This window comes from Chiloscyllium plagiosum, chromosome 23, assembly GCF_004010195.1.
Source record: "Chiloscyllium plagiosum isolate BGI_BamShark_2017 chromosome 23, ASM401019v2, whole genome shotgun sequence".
NCBI lineage: Eukaryota > Metazoa > Chordata > Chondrichthyes > Orectolobiformes > Hemiscylliidae > Chiloscyllium > Chiloscyllium plagiosum.
The window spans coordinates 32254806-32270107 of NC_057732.1; the positions used below are offsets into that span (position 1 = coordinate 32254806).

The 15302-nt window shown below is 38.8% G+C and overlaps 1 protein-coding gene across 1 annotated transcript in view; it reads right to left on the reverse strand.

Annotated features, from left to right (window-relative positions):
- reln (reelin) overlaps positions 1-15302 on the reverse strand; it is a 387698-nt gene that overhangs the window by 21211 nt on the left and 351185 nt on the right. The window contains exons 49-55 of the mRNA XM_043713852.1: positions 13481-13674; positions 11209-11462; positions 9738-9901; positions 7612-7826; positions 3658-3835; positions 2403-2578; positions 343-449 (exon numbers count right to left, since the gene is read on the reverse strand). Of these exons, the coding sequence (XP_043569787.1) occupies positions 343-449; positions 2403-2578; positions 3658-3835; positions 7612-7826; positions 9738-9901; positions 11209-11462; positions 13481-13674 (1288 nt within the window). The remainder of the gene's footprint in view (positions 1-342; positions 450-2402; positions 2579-3657; positions 3836-7611; positions 7827-9737; positions 9902-11208; positions 11463-13480; positions 13675-15302) is intronic.

Sequence of the window (15302 nt, forward strand, 5' to 3'; positions counted from 1 at the left end):
GGCTATAATTAAATAATTCCTGAGATATTTTCCTGAAATAAAATAACACCCTGGCAAATTAATAGTTAATATTAGGAGTATGATAAAAATAAATCACAATGAATAGTGAGTGTAGAGTGGGGAGACAGTACAGGAAGGAAATGTCTCCCTAACCACAATCTCCTATATTAGCAATAGGAACTTACTGAGTTACCACAGTTGATAGTCAATTTCTCTCTTACACACACACACCAATCCTTCTGAAAATTTTGTCTGTGTCAATTAATCTGATACAATATATCATATTGACATGGTTAAGAAGAAATGAATTAGAGAGTTTTACAAATAGAGAATAGGCCTCACCTCCATCAGTGGAGTAGTCCAACAAAACCCCTTCTTTTCTACAAGTAGGCTGATGACATGTGGTCATGTTGTTCTCACTGCCTATTCTGGCCCAATATTGCACAAATCTGGATGTAAGAGAATTGTAAAGGAGATACTAATATACCTTGAAATTGCTGAGAAGTATATATTGGTACTATGCAGAAACTCTTTATTCAGAGAGGAGACTTTCAAAGTTATTCAAAGGGTGCATGTATCATAGAATCCCTACAATGCAGAAAAGAGGTGATTCAGCCAATTTGCACTGGCCCGGCAAATAGCATCCGATTCAGACCCAAACCTGCACCCTATCCCATAATCCTGCATTTACCATGGCTATGCCACCAAGCTTGCATCCCAGGACACTATAAGGTAATTTACCATAGTCAATACTCCTAACTTTAACATTTTTTGACTGGCAGGAAATCAGAGCACACAGCAGAAATGCATACAGACATGGGGAGAATGTGCAAACTTCATACAGATAGTCACCCAAGGCTGGATTTGAACCCAGGTCCTGGTGCTGTGAGCCAGCAGTGGTAATCACTGTGCCACCGTGCTGCCCCAATTTTGTAGGTACTAATTTCTCAAAATCAGAAAACGGCACCTAGAATAGCTTATTATTAAAATATAAACTCTCTATCCATTTGTGTTTTTGTCTTTCAGGACCTGCAAATCTTAGACATGATGTAAGTATAGCAGATCAGGAATAAATAAATTTTATAAATGTTCTGGAATCATGTTTTGCTTGTAATCTCTTGTCCTTGTTAGAGCACATGGGTTCAGGGTTATCTTAGCTACACATTTTTGCCAGCTGTCTGAGTCCATGTTGGTGCCAAGGGAAGGGGTGCAAAATACACCATCAGTGGGCTGGCTGGAGGTGCTGGTGCTTGGCTAGTTATACTGGTGACTGGACCCAGTTGGAAGAGGGGATGATGAAGAGAAATGGCCAGAGTCAGTTCTGGGATCTTCTAGTCTACAACCCCTCATTGAAGACCTTTGTAAGCCCAACTTCTGCATAAGAAATAACCCCATCTATTGTCTGATTTTCAATTCATTTTTCTATTGAGGTCATTATTTATCTCTGTTGCAGGGCAAAGGGAAGGCTGAAGATTTAGGAAAAACGCTGGGAAAAAACAAACAAACAGTCTCACTAATTCTCCCTCCGTGTCACGTGTGGGACAAATGGAAACATCTGAGTTCCATTGTCAACGACTCATTGGAAACTTTGTGATTTCTATTTTGGGCAAAATTGGACCTTCCCACTGGTCCTCTTGCCCTTACTTAATTCCCCATATTCTGCCTCAATGCCCAGTCAAAATCATGGATAATCAGTTCAGTGCAGAGCAGTAGTTCTGAAGAAGTTATCTCTGCTTTCTCTCCACTGATGCTATCAGACCTGCTGACTTCTTTCAGCATTTTCTGTTTTAGTTCATAGCAGATGTGGGGCATCTTTAAAGCTTATGTTGAAGCTGGTGAACACAGTCCTTTTTTAATTGTTTTCCTTTTTCCAGTTCTTAAATAGTTTACACTTATTTAGTATTCAGGAAATGAACAAAGTTCACAGCTGGCTGGGAATTTGAACACTTCCTATTTCAGACACCTGAGGATGTTTCCCTTATTGTGGTCATGTGCGAACAATCATCTGAATGGAGAGCATAAGAGAATTGAGCAGGCTTGATTGTGGACTTTCCTCATCTAATCTGCACAAATACTTACTCAGTTCAGGTGATATTTACACCAACTCCAAGATAGGAAAAGCATTCATTATAAGCATTAAGTAATCCCAGATAAGGAACAGTGGATATAGATAGAGAGCAAGTCTGCCTTTAATCTCTAATGCGTGACAAGAACCATCTGTTACAGCAGTGTGTTTTGTGATCTCCAAAAGCAATATTGCCAGTTAAGTGCTGTCTAGCATCAAATTAGTGCCAGTTTTGTGCACTGATATTTGAAAGCCAATTCTAACTGATTTCACTAAAGAATTTTGTGACACCTTTATGAAAGGAAGCTTGACATAGAACTAGCTGCATAAAACTTACTTTGTACCCCGAAGATCAAGATCTGTAGTTATTGCTTGCCTCATGCCCGCTCCATTGAAATACAAGGGTAAATCTTCCACAAGGACACCACAGTCTGTGCATGCTTTCCCACCTTCCAGAGAAATCCATTTGTCTGATCTCATGGAATCACTCTCAAAACGTTCCTTCAGTGAAGTCTGTAACACATTGGTCAACCAATTACTACATGGATCAAAGGCAATAAAAATTTCCTACCTCCAACTTGAGCTATTCTCCAACTAAGTTAATAAACAATGTTTAAGCCGTTTTTGTTTTTCCTGTTCTTTAGATTCCATGATTCATGTAGCTCTGTACACTAAGAAAGAGGTGAATTATTCTCACGTACCAGTCTTTTCTGCTCTTCATGTGGCCTCCAACTGTGACAGCAGTTACTATTAACATCCAACTCCACCCTCCACCACCCACTGCACTTGGCACCTCTACATAATTATATAATTATGATTGTTTAGCAGTAATTAATACATAATAATCACAAACTACCAGCATGTTAAACTATTAGAAGATATCATGTGGATTGGCAGTATTGAATATCATTACGTTCTTCCTGGGTGAGCTTTGACAGTCAGCCTCTGGCAACACCTAGTGACTGCAAGCAATATCTTGCTCTTCCAAATGTCCTAAACCTTCCAACTGAGGTTGCTGATCAGTGACCACAAGTGGAAGGGTTAGCACAGGCTTACTGGTGCTTATCATTTCAAATGCTGCGTGATTAGGATCAGCTAACTCAGCAAAGATAGGAAATTTAATCTTCTAGTCTGTATGGTTTAATATTACAGCAACCAATGGCTTTATCAACAATTAATCTATGAATTTGTTAAGGAAGTTATGCCAAAATATTGTTAGCAGATAATGACTAAATCTTTCACCGGTTGTTATCAATCATTATTATCTGGAAAAGGACATCTGATCCATTTTTGGGCAAGTGCAAAACTGAGCAACATTCACTGAAAAAAGCAATGGTCCCCCACATTCTTTCAACAGACAAAGAGTTTTATATTCTTCATTTGTAGTGAATCTGAATAATAAAAACTACCTGTAATGAATCATACCAATTACTAATCAAAAGATAAAAATCGGTTGTGTTGAGCTGTTTAAATGATCATGATGTCCACTTAAGTCTGTTATTCTTGACTCAAAAATGCATCGTCTGTGAATTTTCAGATAAATATTCTGCTTGTCTTGAGATCTTAGGAAATCTTGCATAATCCAAAAATACCTTTAGAGGCTGACTCAAGTAACAATTTGACCCAGTAAAGCCAGTGTCACAGTAGCACTGTTTATTCAAGCAGTCTCCATGTCCTCCACAATTATCTGGGCAAGCAGGCCCCACATAGAAATTGTCAATCGCCCACTGGATATCAGAATACTTCTGATAGAATCGGAATCTCACAGGACTGAAACAGAATAACATGCGTTAGTTTAAATTCACTTGGAATTTGCCCAAGACTCCCCATATTCCAGAATGATAATCTTGTGAAAATGCCACAAATTAAGAAAACATATTGACAAAAATATTCCGTTTTTCAATCAAAATCATCATATTTTTTCCTTCAGCATTCCTTACTCAGTTGCACAAATGTTCTAGCAGATAGGGAGATTAAAATCTACAACATGCTCTCCTTCGTTACTTTCAGGCCAGTTTATTATTGGTTAATATGGAAGTGGTACTGATCCATTGCTCAGAGCAACATGGAGTCAGGTTTATTGCCAAGAAAGAATGATTCCCTCATTCACTTGGCTGAAGAATGATGAAAGGCACTGTAGCAACCATTATAAATTAAGCGCTGACTAATGACCACAAAAAGCTATTTAACATTATTTCCACACATCTAACACTGATTTGGAGATGCCAGTGTTGGACTGGGGTGTACAAAGTTAAAAATCACACAACACCAGGTCCAACAGGTTTAATTGGAAGCATTAGCTTTCGGAGCGCCGCTCCTTCGCACAACCACCTGATGAAGGAGCTTCGCTCCTGAAGCTAGTGTGCTTCCAATTAAACCTGTTGGACTATAACCTGGTGTTGTATGATTTTTAATTCTGTACATCTAACAATGATCTTATTCATTTTGGAACAGAACATTATTAATAAGCATCCATGAAATATTGCAAATATTAAACACCCACCATGATAACTTAAGAATCAAATATTGCTTTGACTTTTCAGCAGAGTTCAAAACTAGAGGGCATAAGTTAAGGTGAGAAGGAAAATACTTGAAAGGGATCTGCAGGGCAACTTTTTCACCACATTGTGCATATGTGGTATGGGCTGCTAGAGGAGGTGGTAGCAGCAGGTAAAATTACAGCATTTGGAAAACATTTGGGTGGGTACGTGGAATGGAGAGGTTTAAAGGGATGTGGGCCACATGCAAGCAGGTGGAACTGTTTCAGTTTAGGAAACCTGGTCGGCATGGACAAGGTGGGCTGAAGGGCCTGTTTCTGTGCTGTATGTCTATTCTTCTCACTTACATTTGTAAACTTTGATTTCAAACAATGCTGTTTAGCCTCCTCTATATGGGGCTCAATGAAAAGTAGAATCAAAGCTGCTCTGTAGGTATGCAAGTTGATTGCCATTTCTCTGCACAAAGGAACTTATAACCAACTGTAGTCTTTAGGTTACACAGATTGTATGAACTTATTTTCTGATAGCTAAAAGGTAACCAGACAAAAGGAAACGGGACAACAAAATGACTCTCTCTCACATGGAATGCTGGAATTCAATTATGGTCAAAGGAATCAGAACAACAGGATCTTATCCAATCAGCAAAATGAAGGATGATGAAACTGAGTGTTCAACTTTCAATATCAATGTAACCAGTAATCTCCATGACAATAGCCATAACGTTCAAAAATCTGCTCTTTGTGGATAATTCAAGGATTGATCCATATAACTTTAGTTTGACTTTAGACTTTTAAACTCATCTCTTATTTCTAATCCACACGAACATGTGCTGTTTCAGTGTGATTTGGACAAGTTGAGTGAGTGGGCAAATGCATGGCAGATGAAGTATGATGTGGATAAATGTGAAGTTATCCATTTTGGTAGAAAAAAATAGGAAGGTTGGTTATTGTCTGCATTGCAATAGATTGGGAAATGGTGAATCAGTTAGAAATATATTCACTGGAGTTTAGAAGAATGAGAGGGGATTTCATAGAAATCCATAAAGGTCTAATAGGACTAGACAGGATAAACACATGAAGGATGTTCCCAATGGCCAGGGAATCCAGAAACAGGCATCACAGTCTTAGGATACGAGGTAACTCATTTAGGACTGAGATGAAGAGAAATTTCTTCACTCAGAGGATATTGAGCTTGTGGATTTCTATGGTACAGAAAGTGGTGGAGGCCAAAACGTTAAATGTTTTCAAGGAGGAAAATTATATAATTCTTAGTGGTAAAGTGATCAAAGGGTATTGGGAAAAAGCAGGAACAGAATATTGTGTTAGGTGATCAGCCAACTTCATACTGAATGGCCGAGATAAGGTTGAAGGGACAAATGGCCTTCTCTAGTTCCACTATTCTATGCTTCTATGTGTTAGTATTTATTTTTGCATTCACGAATCAATATTCTTATTCTTTTCCATTAATTCACAAAAGCCTGGTTAAAGTAGACCCTTTAAAAAAAAGTTCATCTGGAAGCAAGGGAACAAGGGAAGGGAATGTTTTTAAATAAGTCATGTTGTGACCAACTGAGAGGGGTGGGTGAATAAGGAAGGGGAGCCAGTTCATTTCTCCTCACCTGGAAGCTCAACAGTTGTGGTATTCCATCTGAAACCATAACAAATTGGAAACCTGACTCAGGGTCTGATTGTAACAGTAGAGGATCTAATTGCTACACCATAGATGTGGGGACATGGAAATTTATAATAGGAAAATGTTGACAAGACGTGCAGGTACATGAAAGATTTTGAGTTTAGTCTCCTGTGATGCTACACATAGCAGGGACAAAGCCAAATGCAGTCTTCAGTACATGCAAAGTGAAAGGTTAGTTTATTAACAGGAAGATAACTGAACCCAAAAGCAGGAGAGGGGAAGGGATGGGGAATACGAGTGGAAGAGGAGGATTAGATAAAATTGCACAGCATTAGGCAGAGGAGAAGAGGATGGGTGGAGTTAGATTTATTTCTTCTCCTTGACTTATAGTTTACCCAGGAAGGAGGATTGGGAGCTATGCTTCCATTCTTCATTTCATCAGTTTGTAATTGATATAATGGGCAATGTCCATGGCTCCACAGGGAGGGATGGTGGCATAGTGGTAATTTTATAAGGTAAATGACCCAGGGGTGGGGGTTCAAATCCCTATGAATAAAGATCTGAAATTGAAAAGTAGTCTCAGTAGTGGTGACCATAAAATAATCAATAATTGCCCTAAAAACCTGTCTGTTTCATTCATATCCCTCAGGGAAGGAAATCTGATATCTGCTGTTCTTACTTAATACAACTCCAAATCTACAGTAATTAACTAGTGAGGGCAATTACAAACGAGCAACAATGATTTTCACAACCCATGAAGGGATAAAGAAAATAATTTTCACTGAGATTGGGATACATGGACTTTCGTGATTGCTGGGTCCAGACTTATATATGAGCTAAGCAGAGACATTCACTTCTCTCCACTGATTAAAGATTTCAGGTTTAGAGTGAGATTGTTGATTAGCATTTTGTGGGGTGGGAGAGGGGTCAGTGGTGTAGGCTGAGATGTTGGGTTGATGTGGACCTTGAGCTGTCAAAGCTTAAATGTCACCAGATTATAGTCCAACAAGTTTATTTGAAATCACAAGCTTTTGCAGTGCTGCTCCTTTGTCAGGTGAACAGCACTCTGAAACCTCAAGATTATTATCATTATTATTATTATTATTATTATTATTGGACTATGACCTGGTGTCGTGTGACGTCTGATTTTATCCACCCTAATCCAATATCGACATCAGCATACCAAAGTTTAAATGGAATGGGGCAAGAAGCATTGGATTGTCTGGTCTGAATTTGAATATTTAATAAAGAGAAAAGGACAAGTTTGGGAAGAGCTCAAAATTGCAGTCAACACTATAGGTAGTTAACAGGGAAGAAACATATATTTCAAAACTTCAAATTTTCACTCAAATTTGCTCTATGATCAAAAAGAAGCAATTGAGCAGCATCATGTCACAACAAAAGCTCTCTACTCACTGGCCCAAGAGATTTTCTGGCAGTGCATAAATGACTCTTTTCCATTCTTTTGCAGGGAAGAACACAGATGGTTGTGTGGTATCACCAGAGCACTGAGGGTCAGCTGGAAGACACTGTGGCACCAGGTAATGCCAGTTAACTCCAAAGTCAGTGGAATACTGAACATGAACTTGATTCTGCACAACCTTTTCTGTAGTTCTGCAGCCCACTGAAATCTGAAAGCAAATAACGAATTGCTGTCAATAAGCAATAATGTTTGATTTTCTTTCTTCTAATTACTGTACTTACCATACATAAAATGACATTTCAATTTGTTTCTGAAGAGAAGAATTAGTTTTGGGAAAGATCCAGATCATTGGTAGACATTAATTAACTAGCTGTGTAAAAATCCTTTCAGGTTTGAGGCATTCATTCCATCTACACATAGCCCCAAGGAATTCCAGAACCATAGTGTGTTATGATGTGGATTGACATTCTGTGTTACAAAGTTTATAGCAGTCCTATGGTCCTTCTGTGATACAAAAACAGAAGTTGCAAGGGTCTGGCAGCATTGGTACAGAGAAATCAGAGTTAACGTTTTCAGTCCAATGACCTTGCTCAGCATCTTTACAACACTAACATCGAACAGAATCTTAAAGGGGCCAGAATGATGTGGATTATGGTGAATGTATAAAACATCCAATGAGGCCTATCTCAATGCTGGGAGTGATTTGCTGCATCATTTATATATTTGCCAGGAGCCAAAGTGAGTTTGTTGTGAGGTGGTGACGAATTGCCTATTCAGGGGCATTATTGCTTCTTAACAACTTTATTAACAGCACATCTTACCTTATTAATAAGTAGCTCCCTATCTTACCAAATGCACTGAACAAACTAGATGCCAAGAATTCTCGATATGAAAGTCGGTGAGTATCTGCAGCTTGCTGTTTGCTCCAAAGGACCTCCATTGTCCGGGCACCAACATCTAAGGGATACTCCATGACTAATGACCACAAGTACCTATGAACTTTAGCATTTAACATGTGCCAGCCTCTAAGAAACCTCATGATACATCTCTGATCCACTCGTAACATATCTCTGCACTTCAACATCATATTATATCCAAACAAATTTTATTTTTACGTGAAAATTGTATTTTTAGAAGCTCTGAAGTTACTGAGTTTGGCTTAAGTCTCTTAGTTAGATTGTTTCTGACCTGCCATATGCTTCAATGCATCCTTTTCAGCAAGTAAAGGAAAACCATTTAAGGTTTTGTTTCAAAATGCTTTATAGTGGTTGCTTTGATGTTTTCGTTAAATTTCTCTAAACCACAACTGCTATTTTTCATTGACTAGTGTTGCTCTTGTGAAATTACACTAATCCTTTTGTTCATATGAAGTTTTTCCAGAGAAAATAAATAGCTCAAAACCACAAAGACGATTATTGCAGCAAGAAAGAGCACTAGTTGTTTGCAAATAAAGATGACACATAACTACATCAAAAATATTGTTCCTTTAAACATTGTGCTGTCCGCACTGTTTCCAGCTGTAAAACAAATAAAATATCACAACGATCCAATGTGATATTGTAACCTAAAAATCAATATTAATTCCTCTGTCTGTCTTGATGCACAACCTGTTAACAATTGTATGTTCGTTTTGAAACAACTTTAATTACTTTTGTAAAGAGAGTGAAACCTAAATTCTGGAAATCTGAAATATGAAGAAGATGCCAACAGTGCTTTACAAGTTTGTCAACTTCTGAATGAGGAATGGAAGTTAATAATGGTCATGAGGCTGTCTAAAATCCATCTGTAATGCTAACTTGCCTCGCTGTCAGGCATTGACTGACCCATTAGATTTGTAACACTTTTGTTTTAGTCCAGAATGTCCTGTCTACTGAAGGAGTACCCCAAAATGCTGGAAATTCAGCCCTCCCTTAGCACAGCACTGATGTGTCATCTGGAATTAGATCAATTGCAGCTGTTCCTTCAAACTTCCTTGGGTTTCTGAACGCTCTTACGTCTTTGCTCTTCTACCCTTTCAAAAGTTTCAAGATTTAGTACATGCATATTTCTTTCTATGCATATAAAACATTGAGATATTGTATTAATTTTTTACTTTGTAAGATGGAATGGAAGGCTTTACCTTGAACTGCACAATCCAGTGCTCACTAGGTGTAAGGTCATGTGTTGTTGCATCAACTTCCCGACCATCATGACTGCCACAGAGCATCACTCCATCAGGGGAATCACAGAATCTTTCCACAGAGCATTCATCATGGAACATCCAGTACTTGTTTAGTTTATAAGCTGCAGGCATGTTCACAGTTTCCATCAGTTTTCCAGATAAATGCACATAATAGTGAAATATCACTAGTTGCTAGCATCAAACATTTTGCACAGAAATCCAACCTGTTATCTCCCAATAATAAATCAGGTTGCCGTCACAGCTCAAATATCAAGTAATAAAATTTTAAACTAATGCATATATGGGTTCTTACAAGGTTAAATCTCATCTTATCTACTAATGGGAGAATGCTGATGATATCATCCAATATTTTGGTTTAGTTGGACCTACACCGACTTTACATCATGATAGTCAAGATAAGACAGATTTGAAGACGCCAAATATTTGGCTGTTATTCAGATGCTAGTGATATTGGGTCTCACACCTGTAATGAAAAACATAATTACTGAAAAGCCTCGAAACTGGGAAAGGTGTGTAAATGGAAATTTGCCTCGGGATTCTAAGAGGAGGCATGTGTCTAGGATTCAAGACTCTAGTTAGGACTTATTTGTGGATCACTTAGGAAATCCTGTGGTGTAGTGGGAAGCATCCTTGTCTCTGAGCCAGAAGCTTGATGATGAAGGAAGGTGCATTGATAATGTGGCCAAACAGGTTGACTATTAATCTGCAAATCCGCCCTCCACACACCAATGGCAGGTGGTACGAGAGAGAGAGAGACCTAGTCAGTCATGTGATGGAAGGAAAATGGGAGCCTCTACCACCTTCATTCATAGCTCCAGACCATAAAATACATGTGAACATGCCACAGTAACTCAGACTGTGAGTGAACAATAACACCAAACCAAACAAGTGTTGCACCATAGAATTGCTATTAGAAACGTATATCTGGGTTTCAGGGCTAGAATTAGGAGATTGTTTCTAGGTCACAGGACTGCAGTTAGCTTCAGTTTTGAAATTATAAACAGAACCTTGTGAAATTAGATTTCCGCATTCGGGGAAAAAAGTCCGTTTTCTAATTTTTTCTACATGAATTAGTACCTTACCAAGCATGGAGTTAGAGAGTCTGTAAAGTGTAATAGTCAGGTTGCACTCCTATTGCAATTTTAATACAATATCCTAATTGACATTAGACAGCTATGAAAAACAGATAGCTTAAGTCTTCAACTAAACGGTCTTTGTTTTAATGTATTTCTGGCTCCTGTTGAACATGATCGCATTGATTTTGGATAAAAACAGACTTCTGTTCCTAAATAGAACATTCTGATCTTCATACAGTCATACGTGGAGCTTCTAATTGAAGTAGTGGGCTCTAAGAGCAGTCTGATCTTTTTGCATCTTAATGTCTATTAATGAATGGACTATCATTTACCTTTTGGTCTTTCTTGAAATAGGTCAAAGATGATCCTACCAACAGGTCCACTGTCAGCAGGACTCCGGTCATGTGGTGGGATAGGGGTACTGCTGAATGTATCGAGCATGAAGGTTCTCTCACCAGCCGTCCCAGATATCAATACATTGTCAATAGCCCAGTCACTTTGTTCATGGCCATCATGGGTAGGCTGCCACCAACGGAAACGAGTGCCTACCACTTTGGCCTCAGCTGGTAGAAGAATGCTCACAAAGCTATAATTGAATCACAGATAGATTAAAAACATTACATTCTGATCTTTTTCAAAGTCATACTACAGACACTTCTAAGTAAGAATCATGACATTTATGAACAAGCAATTGTGGATAAATTTGGTTAAATGTCAATTATTACCTCATCCAAACCTGCTGTTAAAGAGTTAATTTCCTCTGTTCCAACTTAACAATTTTTCTCTCAATAATTATTCCTTGAGAATGCCCTGACCAACAACTCCTGATCTCACCAGGGACAAATAAAGGCCAATGAAATAGAACCTAGTTATTCCCTTACAGAAAAGAAAGCAAAGAAGTTTGAAAGGGTTAATGATAGGCATATTTTCCCTAGGATGAGGGATTTCAAGATTAGGGGGCATATTTTTAAGGAGAGAGATTTAAAAAAGACATAGGGGCAAATCTTTTACACGGAGGGTGGTTCTAATGTGGAATGAACGTCCTGAGGAAATGGTGGTTGCAGGCACAGTTACAACATTTAAAGGGATGTAGGTAAGTACACGAAAAGAAAAGGTTGGAGGGATATGGGCTGGAAGCAGGCAGGTGGGACTAGAGTAGTTTGGGATTATGGTTTGGCAAGGACTGGTTGCACAGAACGTGTTTCAGTGCTGTGTGAAAGGCTAACATCAGCGGTTTTCTTCTCTCACAAACAAAACGATCAGTTTAATTGAGATGGTAGAAAAGCTCTGAAATTTCAGAGCAAATTATAACCAAAACAAAGGGTAAACATTTTCATTTCTCCAAATCATTAAAAAAACTACAAATTTGCAGCACCAGTTAATGAAGGTGTCCTGTAAAACCTGCTGTGCAAAGATTTGTGCATCTTGCAAACTGCATTTCAATTTTTATTATTCACTAATCAGAAGTGGGTGCCATTGGCCAGGCCAGCATTACTCACCCTCAACTACTCTTAAGAATATGGTGCAGAATTGCCTTCTTGAACCACTGCAGACCATGTGCTGTAGGTCAACTGACAGTGCTGTTGGAAGGGAGTTCTAGGATTTTGACTCAGCCATAGTGAAGGAATGATGATATAGTTCGCAGTCAAGATAGTGCATGATTTGGAGGGGAACTTGCAGGTAGCAATGTTCCCATGCGTCAGTTATTCTTGCACTTCTACATAGTAAAAGTCATGGATCTGGCAGGTGCTGTCTAAGGAGCCTCAGTGAATTGCTGCATCTTCTAGATGGGACACAATACTGCCAATGTGCATCAGTTGTGGAGTGAATGAATGAATGAAGGTGGTGGTTAGATGCCACTGAAGGGGATGCTGTGTCCTGGATGGTGTTGAGCTTTTTGATGATTGTTGAAGTTGCACCTAACCAGGCAGTTTTTACCACACTCCTGACCTGTGCTTTGTGGATATTGGACAAGTTTTGGGAGTCAATACCTGAGTGACAGATTAATATATGGAATTTTTTTTTTTAACTTAATGCATCATTAGGATTTGGAATGCATTGTTGAATTGAATTAATAAAGCAAATTCAATTGTAGCCTCCTGATGGAACCTGAATAAATATATAAAGAAGAAGAAAGTTGCAAGGATATAGGAAAACAGCAGGGGACTAGTGGTTAACTGGATTAGTCTTTGGAAGACCGATAAGTCTTAATCTGCAAATGCTGTACTGCCCTGTGATTATTGGCCGAAAAAGTCTTACACTGAGAAGTTACTAATCTTATGAAAAAGTGAAAACAAAGGACCTTTAAATGTGAACTAAGGCTAATTTAATTGTCATTGCTTGCTCCAAAACACTGAAATTGGAGCATTAAACAGCTGTGAAGGTCCAAAAAATTTCAAAATGCAGCAAAGTGAGACTGCCTTCTCTGGAGGGTCCACCCAAATAATTCTAGTATCAGATGAGGCCTCACTTCCAGATTCTGGTTGGATTTATACAGTTGACTTTGCAAAGCAGTTAAAAGTATGCATGCAGCCTCTATCCTTGTTGTTATTTTACAAACAACCAGCAATTCCTTGGAAGGTAATGTAGTACATGAGCACTCACGAAGGCTTGTTGTATTGATCGAAGAAGATTTCCAACAAGATGTTCCATGTGATGCCTCCATTAACAGAATAATCCAGGAAGACTCCCTGATTACGGTTATTCGGAGGAACAAGGCAGCCATACATGAAGTAGAATTGGATAAACTCAGCATCTTCGAGGTCCAGATCCACTGTCACCAGCTGACGACTACAACCCTAAAACAAATAAATCATTAAATGAAAAGCAGACTGTGCTGTTGTTTCAGGCACTTTGAGCTGCTAGTTTGTATATCAGTTTAGTTAATCTTTAAGACTTAATGAAAAGCAAGATGATTTCTATGATTCTGCATAAGTTAGTAGGAGAGACTGAATGCAAAGATTAACTTTACAGCATTCTCATCTTTTGAGAACTTAGGATAATTTTTAGGCTTTAGCTTGTCCTTTTTAGAATATTTATTATCCTATATTGGGTTTCTCTTTGAAACAATGGTCTTTTAAGAGTTTGGTAATGTAACATATTCATGTTTGAGAAAACTGGAATTTTTAATAGAGTTTGAAATATTTGACATTGTGTCTTGTTCTGATCAAAGTGTTAAAATGTCTATGGATTCAGCCCCGTGGAGGTAAACAAATCAACCTCAAGATCAACTGAGTGAGATGCTGGTAAAATGATCTTTCCTTGCCAGACTCATAATTTCCCAAGTTTCTAACCCTGCCTTCCTACCTTTGTTAATAATATCATTGGATATGTTATTGACATTGCTGATGTACTGATAAAATGGTGTTGATACAAAGGCACAGCACAAACATATCAAAAAATAAATTATGAAGAAAAGCCTACCATCTGTGCTTTATTGTTAGGGGATCTTATGATTTAACTACTGAGTTGGAACATGTGGTAATTACATGTGCATATTACATAGTATTAACAGTGACTTGTACAATGCAGGTCAGAGGATATTATAATGGTGCAGAGAATTCCTTACTTACATGAGCTGAATACCAAACTGCATTCAATCTTCTTCATTAGGGATCAAATGGGAAGTGAGGTACAAATTTCCCAATGATACACAACATTTTGATTTATTTTAATTCTGATAGCTGTTTGCTTAAGCCAATTTTGATTTTATTTCACTGCTTGAGATACAACCTTAGGACAATAATTAAAATGCAATTTCACGGATCCAAGATGGCGGCGACCCAGTAAGACTGAGTCTATAGTGCTCCTCCCAAGACTTGGGCACAGTGGGTCACCTACCCCCTACCAAGCTCACCAAATCATTTATAAATCATTTATAATAGTTTAGTAACTCAATTAGTTGTGTAATATTGCATTTAAACAACTTAATCCTAAGTTAAAATGACTAAAGGGAAGGGAGCCCGCAGCTCTCAGCAAGCAGGAACCCCTCCCCCTGCAGCAGAGGCGTCCACAGCCACCCCGGGGGACTTACCAACAGTAGCAAGTCTTGCAGAAATGCTTTCCAAGCTTGACTCGAAGATCGATGCTTTCATCGTCGAATCCAGAAACCGTTGGGAGTCGCTCTCGGCCGCGCTGCAGAAGCACGACCGTGAGATTGAAGAAATTCAACGCCGAGTCGGAGGGGCGGAGCTAAAGGCCGCGACCTCGGAGACAACCGCTCAATCGGCCGTGGATCAGGTCCGGACTCTCGAGCAGCGAGTCCAGACCTTGGAAAATCATATTGACGACCTCGATAATCGAGGTCGTCGAAAAAATATTCGTTTGCTGGGCCTTCCCGAACGGGAAGAGGAAGGCCAGCTTACAGCATTCCTGGAGCAGTGCCTGCCACAACTTTTAAATCTGCAAGCTGGACCAGGCCAGGTAA